We start from the raw sequence: 12,480 nt of genomic DNA, 5'->3' as shown, positions 1-12,480 counted from the left end.
GGATGTCTAGGGGTACATATTGTAAAGCACTCCGAGACAATTTTATAATTTGTGAAAATGGGCTTTACAAATAAACTGAATGAAGAAGAGTTGTTGAGGGGGGGGGGGGGGGGGGCGGACTCTCTACTGTTCATACATGTTGGATGAGCACCCCCCCCCCCCTCCTCCCTCATCCTCTCTTCCCATCAGATTCCTGGCGGTAGGGGGAGTCGACGTTCCCTCGCTGCTCGCTGGCTGTGACATAATAAAGTCCCGATGGCTTGAAGACTCAATGGTGGGGCAATCAGGTAATTATGAGGAAACATAATGTTCAGCCCATCTGATCTGATTGCTACAGATATAAAGCTATGACAGTTACCCCCCCCCCCCCCCCTCTTCATTTTGTGAGGAGCAGAACTGGAATTACACTGCAGGAGACATGTTGTCTGTGCAATGATCGATTTATTATTATTTATTTTATCTATTTGGTTTCCATAACACACGTGGAGTGGAAAGAAAACATTTATTTTACTACTTTTGTGTCTTTGCGTGTGTAGATTTATCCTAAAGTTACCATTACGTAATGCTTCATTTGCATATTCAAACATAAGATTTTCTGAAAATGTGTAACCAAACTAAGTATTGTCTTAATGTCAGTCATGATTTTAAGACATTAAAGGGAAATTTAAAGAAAACTCGTTGCTAAACTTCATTTCCCTCTCAGCATCAATATGATGGATAACGTTTCACACCTCTTCAGCTCAGGGTGGCAGCCTGGGCGATGTATGGGGAAATACTGTTGTCAGAATTGTTATTGTATTGTGTTAGTACCTTGCCCCCACCAGCCGTATTTTCTTGTTATTATCATTTTAAACGTGTTGTGTTAATTTAAAACTCACTAGCTTTCACCTTAAGTAGCTGCAGTGCGATACTTGTGTTCGCCAGTAGGGAGCAGTAGCGGGTTCTCCCACTACTGGCGCCATAATTCTTGTCTTAAACAAGCGAGTTAGACCAGCAGATCACAGACAGCGACGCAGCTGCTCAGGTGAGTCTGTCTTGGTGTTTACAGATGAGAAGCGTACACAAGCGCCATATATATATAAATATATATATAGCTATATATATATTAGGGCTGTGAAACGATTACAATTTTTAATCAGGTTAATCACAGGTTTCTGTGGATTAATCATGCTTAATCACATAGCTGTATATACATTTACAGGGCTCTCAAGACAAGCAAGAGCTCCGAGAAGAGTTGTTGACGGGGGGGGGGGGGGGGTGCTAGTGACTTTTCATGCGCGCAGACCGGCATCGGAATTCTGCGGCGACCGCAATCGACGTATTGAGCACCCCTGCATTAAAACATTAAAGAGCCGAGAGTTTTTTTCAACGTGAGAAATACGATGTGTGGCGGGAGTGCGTGAGTTAAGACCGAAATGCGTGAGTCTCACGCTCAATGCTGACTCTATTACTGACTCTATTACTACTGACTCTATTACTGACTCTGCTACTACTGACTCTTTTACTACTGACTCTACTACTCACCCAAATCTGTCTGAATCGATGGTTCCAGTTACAATAAGATGATTTATATAAAAAGTAAAGCAAACCCAATTACAGTTGACTCTCATGATGAAATACATGAAACATGTCCCATGAGACAGAGATCCAGCGTCCACACTCAGTGTCTACTGTCAGCCAGAATATATTTAATTCGTAATATTGTTTACAGGCAAGCAAACTTTAAAAAACAAATCCCAACAGCCTTTTGTTGAGGGACCCAGTGACACGCTAAGTTCAAAACAACGTCGTCCCTGCAGCACTTTGCTGTGGAGCACGTCCACGTCAACCAACCACAGACTGACAACAACCACACCGAAGGAGGGAGACGTCATTCTGCATCACTCCTCTAAATCTCCAGAGATAATCGTCGGTTGCTGCTTCGTGCTCTGAATGTCGTAAAGAAAACGGTTGGAACCAGAGTTACCAACTCACCAAAGAGCATGTTGAGCAGCTCGGAGCGCGTCGTGCCGTTAGTCTCTGGGCAGTAGTTGTTACCGTGAGATACAGCGCGTTGCCAAGAGACACGACTCAACTTGATTTTGTGTTCAGTATCAAAACCAGTTGTGTGTCTCTGAACACGGTCTTACTTCTGGATCCGGTGTGTGGCACTCAGACCCGAGCCCGGTGGTTCCTTGAGTCACCGGCCGAGGAGGTGGAGTGGCAGCCATCTTTGACTCGAGCCTATTAATACATCCTAAATGAAACTACAACTCATTTGAAAGCCTTGTTCTTAGTCCTTCACATCCAACAATTATATCTGTTATAATGTACCAGGCCCCGCGTCCTTATCTGCATTTATATCAAAATTAATAAGCAGAACTAGAATCAACACTTTTACAAACTATATTAGATTATAACAGGACTAGAAATACAGAACAGACACACACACATATATGGCTAAAATTAAATGCGCCACAGCTGGCTCACATTTGGCTGCATCAAGCCGGACCGCAGCAGTCAGCCGACACTCAGCCGTGAAAACATTTTACATTAATTTCAAATGGTCTCTCCCATGTGGACTCTCATGTGTGTCTTCAGCTGTCGCCGTTCTGAAAATGTTTTCCCACAAACATCACAACTGAATGGTTTCTCTCCTGTGTGGACTCTCATGTGTATCTTCACACTCCCCTGTTGTGTAAATCTTTTCCCACAAACGTCACAGCTGAATGGTTTTTCTCCTGTGTGGACTCTCATGTGTACGTTCAGATGTCCCTGGTCTGTAGATCTTCTCCCACAAACATCACAACTGAATGGTTTCTCTCCTGTGTGGACTCTCATGTGTGTCTTCAGCAATCCATGTACCGGAAATCTTCTCCCACAAACATCACAACTGAATGGTTTCTCTCCCATGTGGACTCTCATGTGTGACTTCAGCTGTCGCCGTTCTGAAAATCTTTTCCCACAAACGTCACAGCTGAATGGTTTTTCTCCTGTGTGGACACACATGTGTCTATTCAGATCTCCCCGTTTTGGAAATCTTCTCCCACAAATATCACAACTGAATGGTTTCTCTCCTGTGTGGATTCTCATGTGTGTCTTCAGCGAGCCCTGTTGTGTAAATCTTTTCTCACAAACATCACAACTGAATGGTTTCTCTCCTGTGTGCCTTCAGAGATCCCTGGGTTGTCCATTTCATCCCACAAACATCACAACTGAATGGTTTCTCTCCTGTGTGGACTCTCATGTGTGTCTTCAGCGATCCTTGTACTGCAAATCTTTTCCCACAAATATCACAACTGAATGGTTTTTCTTCTATGTGGACTCTCATGTGTATATTCACACTTCCCTGTGCTGTAAATCTTTTCCCACAAACATCACAACTGAATGGTTTCTCTCCTGTGTGGACTCTCATGTGAATCTTCAGAGATCCCTGGGTTGTACATTTCATCCCACAAACATCACAACTGAATGGCTTCTCTCCTGTTAGACCTCTTGGCCGTGATTCTTTCTTTGGCTTTTCTCTAAAACATTTCTTTTGATCCAAATAGCTGGAGGATATTTTTCCAAAATGACACCTCATGTGTTTCTGCAGAAACCCCTTGTAGTAACACCGTTTACTACACTTGAAGAAGCTGAAGGATTCCCTGGTCTCCTTCCAGATATCATCCCCGTCTTCACTTTCAGGTCCAGAATCTGACAACGGTTCTTGCCAATCACCATGAATGATTTCAGTCTCAGAAGATCCTGAAGCCTTTTCATCAAAAGCATTTGGATGTGAAAGACTAAGTGGATTTAGGTTCCTGGCTGGTCCTGATCCCCCACAGTCCTCACCATCAGTTTCTGTTTCTATTGGTGTAGCCGAGCTGCCGGATGGAGGCTCCGCCTCTCTGTCGTCCTCCGTTTGGCTTTGATGAAGCTGTGAGGTCTGAGGTTCGTCATCTTCACTCTTCAAAGTAACAGCAATGGATGAGAACTTGGCGATATCGGCCTCCTGCAGCACAATGAGCTGATCTCCCTCTAGACGGGTCCAGAGATCCTGCAGGTCTTTTATGTAGAGGGGCTCCGGCTCCTCTTTTATGTGGAGGGGCTCCGGCTCCTCTTTTACATGGAGGGGCTCCGGCTCCTCTTTCATGTGGAGGGGCTCGGGCTCCTCTTTTATGTGGAGGGGCTCCGTGTCCTCCGTGTCCTGGTCCAGGCCCTCAGGGGGGACATCTGCAAGGAGCACATGATGAACAACGGTGACTTCAGACTGATATCAACTTTTATTAGTGGAGACATTCAAGGAATTTGGAATCTGGGGGCAGGTGAAGGGAATGAACCAATCAGGAGAGGCTGGGGGCAGGTGAAGGGAATGAATAGATCAGGAGAGACTAGAGGCAGGTGAAGGGAATGAACCAACCAAGAGAGGCCGGGGGAGGGTGAAGGGAATGAACTAATCAGGAGAGGATGTGGGAAGGTGATGGGAATGAACCAATCAGGAGAGACTGGGGGCAGGTGAAGGGAATGAACCAATCTCTGGGGAGACGGCCACAACATTAACAGGGTGTTACAGGCTCAGCTAAAATGGCTTTAATTTACAGTGAAGTAACAACACAAGTTATTGAAACTAAATTACATCACATGTCATTTAGCTGACGCTTTTATCCAGAGAGACTTACAATCAGTGAATTCAACCACGAGTACAAACTCAGAACAAATAGAATCAAGAAAGTAACATTTCACCGTGATTAACACCATGAGTAATACCATGAGTAACACCATGAGTAATATCATAAGTAATACCGTGAGTAACACCATCTTCAGAGGTATTGGCTAACTACAGACCGATCTCTAACCTCCCCTTCCTCTACAACAGGGGTGCTCACACTTTTTCAGCATGCGAGCTACTTATTATGTGAACAAGTCAAGGCGATCGACCGACGGGGGGGGGGGTGCTAGTGAGAGTCGCGCGCGAGCCGAGAAGGATTGTTGACGGGGGGGGGGCGGGGGTGCTAGTGACTTTTTTTTTGCTCCGTCCCGATGCACGCAAACTGGTGTCGGAGCTCTGCGGCGCACGAGACGGCGGGCAGAGGACTGTTAACGCGACACGTAGAGAGAAATTACGTGCTTCTGCTGTAATGTGGCGCTAAAGAGAAAGTGACAGGGGGGCGGGCCAATTTTTTTAAATATCATGTGATCTACCAATACTACGCCGCGATCGACTGGCAGGTCGCCGCGATCGACCGATCGATCGCGATCGACGTATTGAGCACCCCTGCTCTACAAGATCCTTGAGAAAGTGGTCGCAAATCAGTTGTGTGACTTTCTACATACAAATATTGTATTTGAGGAGTTTCAGTCAGGATTTAGAAAACACCACAGCACATAGACAGCACTGGTGAAAAATACCATCAGTAATACCATGAGTAAAACATTAAGTAATACCATGAGTAATACCACGAGTAACACCATGAGTAATACCATAAGTAACACCATGAGTAACACCATAAGTAATAACATGAGTAATACGATGAGTAATACCATGAGTAACACCATAAGTAATACCATGAGTAACACCATAAGTAATAACATGAGTAATACCATAAGTAATAACATGAGAAACACCATGAGTAATACCATGAGTAACACCAGAAGTATTCCCTAACCCTACCCTTCCTGGTAGCTCTCTTGCGTCCTCATGGCTCCTCAGAGATCCCTCCTTGCTCCTCATCAGAAATCAGAGCTTTGGGACGGAGGTCAATATGGCGACTCAGAACAACTTCCGCTTGAAGCGAGGAAATGACTAAATAAGAGACGTGGGATGGACCCCGTGGTTGGAATATGTGGAAGATCAAATGTTTTGTGCTGTGTGCTGCCACAAAAAATATAGGAAAGTGTGTTATACTTGTGGATAGTTTTATATTAGGCTTAAATTAAAACTACAAAGATGACTTAGAGCACACACACATCTCTCTCCCAGACACGAGTTACAAGAACGCCAGACGTAGAGAGACACAGCGACCGTGTGCTGTTCCAGTATTAACCGGTAGAAAGGAGACTGTAGAGCGAGGGCCGGGATGCTCTGACATAATAATAAGAGACGGGGAGACGTCAGCAAGAAGCTCCACATGTCAGAGAGAACAAAGCTACTCAACCTCTCATTCTCTCACCACATACAGGACCTACACTCTCAAATACATCTGAATTTCTCAAAAACTGTACAGTAAATTCTCACCAAAATAACCATGACATAGCAGAGGTCCTCCTGAATAACAAGCTCGTGTCGGAGCGTGGAAATAACAAAGAGGGAAGTATTCCCTTTGGCCGCAACTTGTGGCCGTTTATTTCAATCCACAAAACCATCAGCAACATTCCCAGCAGTTCTAATAGAGCGATGGAACCGCTCCCATAAACAATCAGCCTGCGGGTGGAAGGCCGTTGTTGGATGGAGCATCACACACAGGCTTCTTGCCACTGCACTGGGGCTCTGAACCTGGCGACCCAGGTCCGAACAAAAGCCCAAACCACCTCATCCACCGATTTAGATGACAACGGAACAGCTTCTGGCCAGCGAGTGGCGCTGTCTCCCATTGAGAGGAGGTGTGTGAACCCACGGGATGGGGCAACGGTCCTACTAAGTCCACATTTACCTGATCAAACCTCTTCTCTGGTACCAAGAACTGAGCCAAAGAGGCCTCTGTGACGGTGGACCGTGGCGCGCTGCTACTCAACACAAGTCCCGGCCCACCTTCGTACATCCGTGCTAGACGAACTTCTCTGCCACCAACGTCTTGCCAGGGTGTCACACAGGGGCCCAACGGGACCTCCTCCAACCTCAGCCCCGTTACTGACTTCCTCAATTCCGTAACCTGAGCCCCGGCCATCTTGTTATGGTCCTAACTGGACAGGTCTGCCACCAGGTTTTCCTTGACTGATGTGTCTGAGATCTGTAGTGAACTCCAAGATGGCGAGTGGACCATGGTTTGTCTCTCTTCCCCATGGTACCTGCTGCAGGAACAGAAGGACTCCTTGGTCCAACCCGTAACTCATCTGGTTAACCTATCCCTCAAACATGCAGGGGTCCCCTCAGCCTGGAAGGTGGCAGTGGTACCTCAATCTTCAAGTCTGGGAAAAAAATGTTGACATGTTTAACTACAGAACAATTTGCAGCGTACCGATAATATCTAAAATAGCAGAGAAATAGGTTGCCTAACGTCTTGTCGAGCATCTCAACAAAGACCATCAGAAAACAAACCGTTACTGTTGATGGTGCTAGGTTTCCCTGTCTGTAGGTGTTCCTCAAGGGCCACTTTTATTTCCCCTGTTTATTAACACACTACCCAACTCCTGTCAGAATACAGGGTTTTTCCTGGGTCAAAATGGGTCTTCGGTGCTCCCAAATGTTTTTTATCAACTCCAGTGTCTCCCCTACTATTATAACAGGGTGAAATCTCCACCCGCCACTCTGTAATTTTCTTCTACCCCCCCCCCGTCAATGATCGAAGCTCTGCCGTGATGCGCGCACACGGGTGAGCACACTCCTCACTAGCACCCCCCGTCAACAACTCTTCTCGGCTCGCGCGCGCCAGAGCTCCGATGGCGGCGCGCGCCTCGCTCAGCCGTGATGCGCGCACACAGGTGAGCACACCTCAGTGTTAAATTAAGCTTAGGGCACCAACATGGCTAGCGGCACTAGTCCCCGCCCTTAGTCCTGAAGCTGTAAACCTAGGGGAAACACTGAACTCGATTACTATTGAACAAAACAGAACGAGGGTTCGGCTGTAGCCGACTTGAAACATACTATTGAGAATATATTCGCTGACATGCACGTGATGAACAGTTTTTATTTTTTCCATCGCAGACTTCTTTTTGCCTTAGGCCATACGTGTCAAACTCATGGCCCGCCACGTCATTTTATGTGGCCCGCGACGGCATGAAATAAATATGATGCCTTTTCTTAAAGAAGGGAGGAAAAAAATCTTGTGCTTTTATTTTGAAGGTCATTTTTTTTGCAGCGGACTGCGATCTGTTCACGCTCCTTCACGCTGCGTTCACGCCAGAGGAGAGGTGAACCCTTGCGTTGCTTTACTAAATGTACTCGCGTGAGTTCAGTCGCCGGACTATTTGTCACGTTTCTTCACTCGCGCTAGAAGCGCCGGAGAGGGGGCGTGGCTTATCGTTAGAGATGCACCGATCAGGTTTTTTGTGCCTATCACCGATCACTGAAATCAGTACCTGCCGATCACCGATAATACCGATCACTGAAATCAGTATCTGCCGATCCGATAATACCGATCACCGATCACGGTGTCGATTGAAGCATTCTATTTATTGTGTAGCATTATTGCCTAGGACTATGAGGAAATACATATATAAAGCAACTCAAACATTAAAGAAATTACAGATTTCTTTAAACATTTAGGACTTTTACTTTGAAAAATGTCCGAATTGATACATTAAAATAGTTTGATTGCTATTGTAGGGGATTTCAGATATGTATGAACACATCTGCATCATTCATTTCCTGGAACTCTTTGGGAAATCTATATACAGGACTTTTCTTAACATACAAAAGTCTGACTTATTTTGATAAACTCTTCCTTGGTACAGTAAAACTGTTTTAATGTTCGCATAATTTAAGTTAAATCTCAGAAACGATCTACAATAATACAAAATCAGTTCATTGTTTACTTTTATATGCTAGTGTATGAATTGTCGACATCTTATTTTGAAAAACGGATGTTTCAGGTGGTTCTTTCCGCTAACTTTGCAAAACCGGATGTTGTCACATAAATCCTTCCGCTAACGTTATCAAAACCCTCGCGCGCTCCTGATCGAATGTGTTTACCGTGAACATCAGTCTGTAGGGGCAGACATGTGAGAGTCGGCTGAGTCGACCCAGAGATTCAACTCGGGGGACGGGGAGCCGCTCGGTGGTGAGGATCCCCTCTGACCTCTCACTCTGCGGCCCTCGCCGGCGATCGTCTCCGCTTGTGCGGCGATTGAAACGTCTGATAGTTCTCGCAGATGTGACGTCATCTGATCGATCGGTTTGATCGGCCGTTTTGAGAACGCCGATCAAAACCGATAATGGCAATATCGGCCGATATGGATCGGCGCCGATCAGATCGGTGCATCCCTACTTATCGTGGCATATAACAGTTCGTTACCACCGTCCACCACGGAAGAAATACACACTCTTTGTTCTGTTGAGGAAGTCCCGCACACGTCGGACCATCAAGCCCTCGAGTCTGGGTTAATAATATAAATATGACATATTATAGTATCCGTAGCCGCACGCAGCTTCTCCAGGAGCTGCGTCTGGATGACGGCCGCTTCCAGACGATCGATATCCTCCGGAGGTTCTGAATCAACGGTATGACGTCAGTGACGTCACGCGGAGCATTTGAACAGTCTCACGTACTTTTACCGCCCGAGTTTAAAAAATCAGCCCGAATGAGGCGCATTTTTCGCGTCCTGTCTTTCACGCGCCCGGCGGACATCCAGACGCGCGTGGTGCGTGTGTGTGACCACATTGACTTTGTATTAACAAACATCCACAGTTCACCTATTATGAATTCCTCCATCAGGTCTACGTCAGTGGTCACTAAGGTTGAAGTGAGTGCTGCTTCATGTTGTTCAGTATTTATAATATAGTCAGAAGAAAAGTTAATGTTGAATATGTGAATCTTTTTTAATTACCCTTGTTTAATTTATTTATAGTTTGTGTATAAAAGCTGCTCCTCAAGACTGACTTGTAGAGCAGCTTTATGTGTCATAGGTTCAGTGAGTGAGACATGAATTACATCTTTTGAGGCTTTTTAAAACCAGACTTTTTAATTTCATGTTTATGCATGAAAGCACTGTTTAGACATGTTTTAAAGTCTGAAGTTACTGAGTAGTAATGTATGTTGTATTACCTTGTGTCCTTAAGATTCACTTGTTGGTTCATAATTGACTGTAAAAGGGAATATTACTAAATAGTTTTGTTGTGCATACTGTGATATTCTGAACTCTCAGGTTCAAACTGCACCATCTTTTCATTAAATACATTTGAGAAGTAAAAAATGTCCCTCAGCTTGTCATTCAGGGGTGATAGTGCATCCCAAAGCCAGACCAGTGGAGAACCACTGCCCCAGACCAGTGGAGAACCACTGCCCCAGACCAGTGGAGAACCACTGCCCCAGACCAGTGGAGAACCACTGCCCCAGACCAGTGGAGAACAATCACATATGGGTGTAATGTTTGTATATTCATACATGTTTGACCATTTCTGGCCTTATTGTCCAGATTGTGTATGTTTACCTCATGACAACAACACAAACATTTCCTCATTAATGTGCCGCCCTTTAAAGATGTTTTGAATTGAAACAGCTGAATATTAGTTTGAGAAGCCATCACTATTGTAGAGTGCTCCTTCGTTCACGTCAACATGCTCCATGGTGGTCGGCAGTGTGTTGGTCACAAGTTGATCTGGTGGTTCTCTGCCTTTCGTGGTGACCAGTGACCGCAGTGCACGTTATTTAATTGTGCGAACAGAGTACATCGTGTTGCTCTTGGCCTAGTGGTAAGATCCCCGTCAGTTAAACTTTTCTCCTCCCAAAGACATGAGTTCGAATCCCGTAACATCCTATTATAAATTTGTTGTTGTTGTTTTTGTACTACAGAGTTATGCTCCGTGATACATGTTTTCACAAAACAGACTCCCAATTGTATGTTGATTAAGTGTTTATTTATTTGACCAAATGTATTTCAAAGGAAGGGCAGTTTGCTAACTTCCTGTTTCAACCCATAAACAACACGCGACGCTTCAAGTCGCTGGACGCTTTCTCTTCTTCATCGTCTCCTCCGGTATGTTCAGACCAGACACGACACGAGAAGGTTTCTCATTGAATTGTAGAACTAAACAATGCGGCATTCGCGAGGACAGCTGCGTGTTCTCTTGCTATTATCAACATCTGCCGTAACTACGACAACAACAGACGCATTCGACCGAAGGTCGCCAGTTAACAGGGTCTCAGGTTGAACCGTAACACTGGCTTCCTCCTGCAGAAGTTGCTCTGGCCGCCATTTTGAAGACCGTCCCAAAAGATGTCCACCTGCAGATCCCGTAACCAGTTTGCCTCGAGCACCGTGAGGTGTTTAAAGTTCCTCCCTGATGAATGAGATCAGAGGAGAGCTGGAAACGAACCACATCCACCACAAGTCTCGCTAACTCCATTCCACGAGCTGGAAACGGACTCCATGTGACTTGAAGCCGTCAAACGAGATGAAGCCCGGGAACCATCGTGAAGCAGCACCAACCTGATGTGTGTAGCTCATGTTCTCCGAGACGAGACGCGGTGTCCTCATAAGCTGCTGTTAATGTGTCCAACAGCACAAAAGCCTCTTCAACGACCGCGTCGACTTGCTGCTTCACCAACAGTCTCAGCATTTCTCCTGGAGACACGGAGACAACACAGAGGCTCGCTGGAGAGGAGCCAGAGTCCACCTGCGCACTACGCATGCGCGGGGGTGCGTGTCCGACGTGAGTCCGCCTGCTCTGACGTCACCAACACGTGATCAACGAGAAGCTCGAGCTGGATGTCACCGTTTCTTTGGCTTGCTGCTTATTCTTTAAGGAAACTGAAATCTGTCCGACTTTATTTAATGAATCCATACTTTGTCCCATCAAGTAAAGAATGTAAACACATTCCTCCTGATTATTACTGAATGGATCAGTAGGAACCAACGGGCTTGGGTCAGAGGAGGACCGTGTTAAGAGACACACATCTGGTTTTAATACTGAACACAAAATCTTGATTTTAAATCATTTCAGTTTAATTTGACAGGTTCAAAGCTATTTTACATTGAACCGTGTTTGTGTGCCTTTTCTACTCGTTACAGTCTGGTGCATTTACCTGTTGTCACCACCAGGGGTCAGCAGTGAGTAACTCTTCATGTCTCTGTCTCTCTCTCCCTCTCTCTCTCTCTCTCTCTGTCTCTCTCTCTCTCTCTCCCTCTCTCTCTCTCTCTCTCTCCCTCTCTCCCTCTCTCTCTCAGCGTGAGAGGACGTGTGGTTGTGGAGCAGAGGAGAGTTGTTTGGTTTAAAGGTGGTTTTTCCACGCTAAAGAGTGACTGGGTTAACAGGTATGTTTGCTGTGAGTGTGTGTGGGTTCACCCGACTGTCTGTGTGAGTGTGTGAGTTCACGGAGGTTTTTGTTTGTGTGTCTGTGTGCGCGTTAGCGGCGTGCGGCTAGCGGGGAGCTAACCGGCGGGCTAACGGGGAGCTAGCGGGGAGCTAGTCATGGAGGACATGAGCTTCCTCACCCGGGAACACGGCATTAGAGTGGCGCCGAGTTTCCCGTGCTCAGAAGAGGAGGTGGGGCTGGCAGTGGGCGACGTGGTCGTGACGACTGCGTGAGGTCCGCTGCCCGTATGAACGGAGCTGTCGTGCTGTTCTTAGACAGCGTGACGAAGGTTAACGAGGTGGTGGTGTCGGGGGTGGTCATCAGAGGCATGTATGTGCCGGTGGCGCCG

General features: G+C 46.1%; 2 protein-coding genes across 2 annotated transcripts; both read right to left on the bottom strand.

The window, feature by feature from the left end:
• Positions 1-1,664: 1,664 nt before the first annotated feature.
• On the bottom strand, positions 1,665-3,072 carry LOC130203779 (gastrula zinc finger protein XlCGF57.1-like). The gene has a single exon (XM_056430190.1). It carries the CDS (start codon positions 3,070-3,072, stop codon positions 2,539-2,541), a length of 534 nt encoding a protein of 177 aa, XP_056286165.1. The 3' UTR covers positions 1,665-2,538.
• Positions 3,073-3,118: 46 nt separating this feature from the next.
• LOC130203769 (zinc finger protein 32-like) lies at positions 3,119-11,522 on the bottom strand. Its single transcript, XM_056430181.1, has 2 exons — positions 11,266-11,522; positions 3,119-4,194 (listed from the first exon to the last, which is right to left on the bottom strand). The coding sequence occupies exons 1-2, from the start codon at positions 11,465-11,467 to the stop codon at positions 3,119-3,121; spliced, it is 1,278 nt and encodes a 425-aa protein (XP_056286156.1). The 5' UTR covers positions 11,468-11,522.
• Positions 11,523-12,480: the final 958 nt, after the last annotated feature.

Source organism: Pseudoliparis swirei, chromosome 13 (genome assembly GCF_029220125.1).
Source record: "Pseudoliparis swirei isolate HS2019 ecotype Mariana Trench chromosome 13, NWPU_hadal_v1, whole genome shotgun sequence".
In the NCBI taxonomy this organism is placed as follows: Eukaryota; Metazoa; Chordata; class Actinopteri; order Perciformes; family Liparidae; genus Pseudoliparis; species Pseudoliparis swirei.
This window is presented reverse-complemented; position numbering and strand designations above follow the sequence as displayed.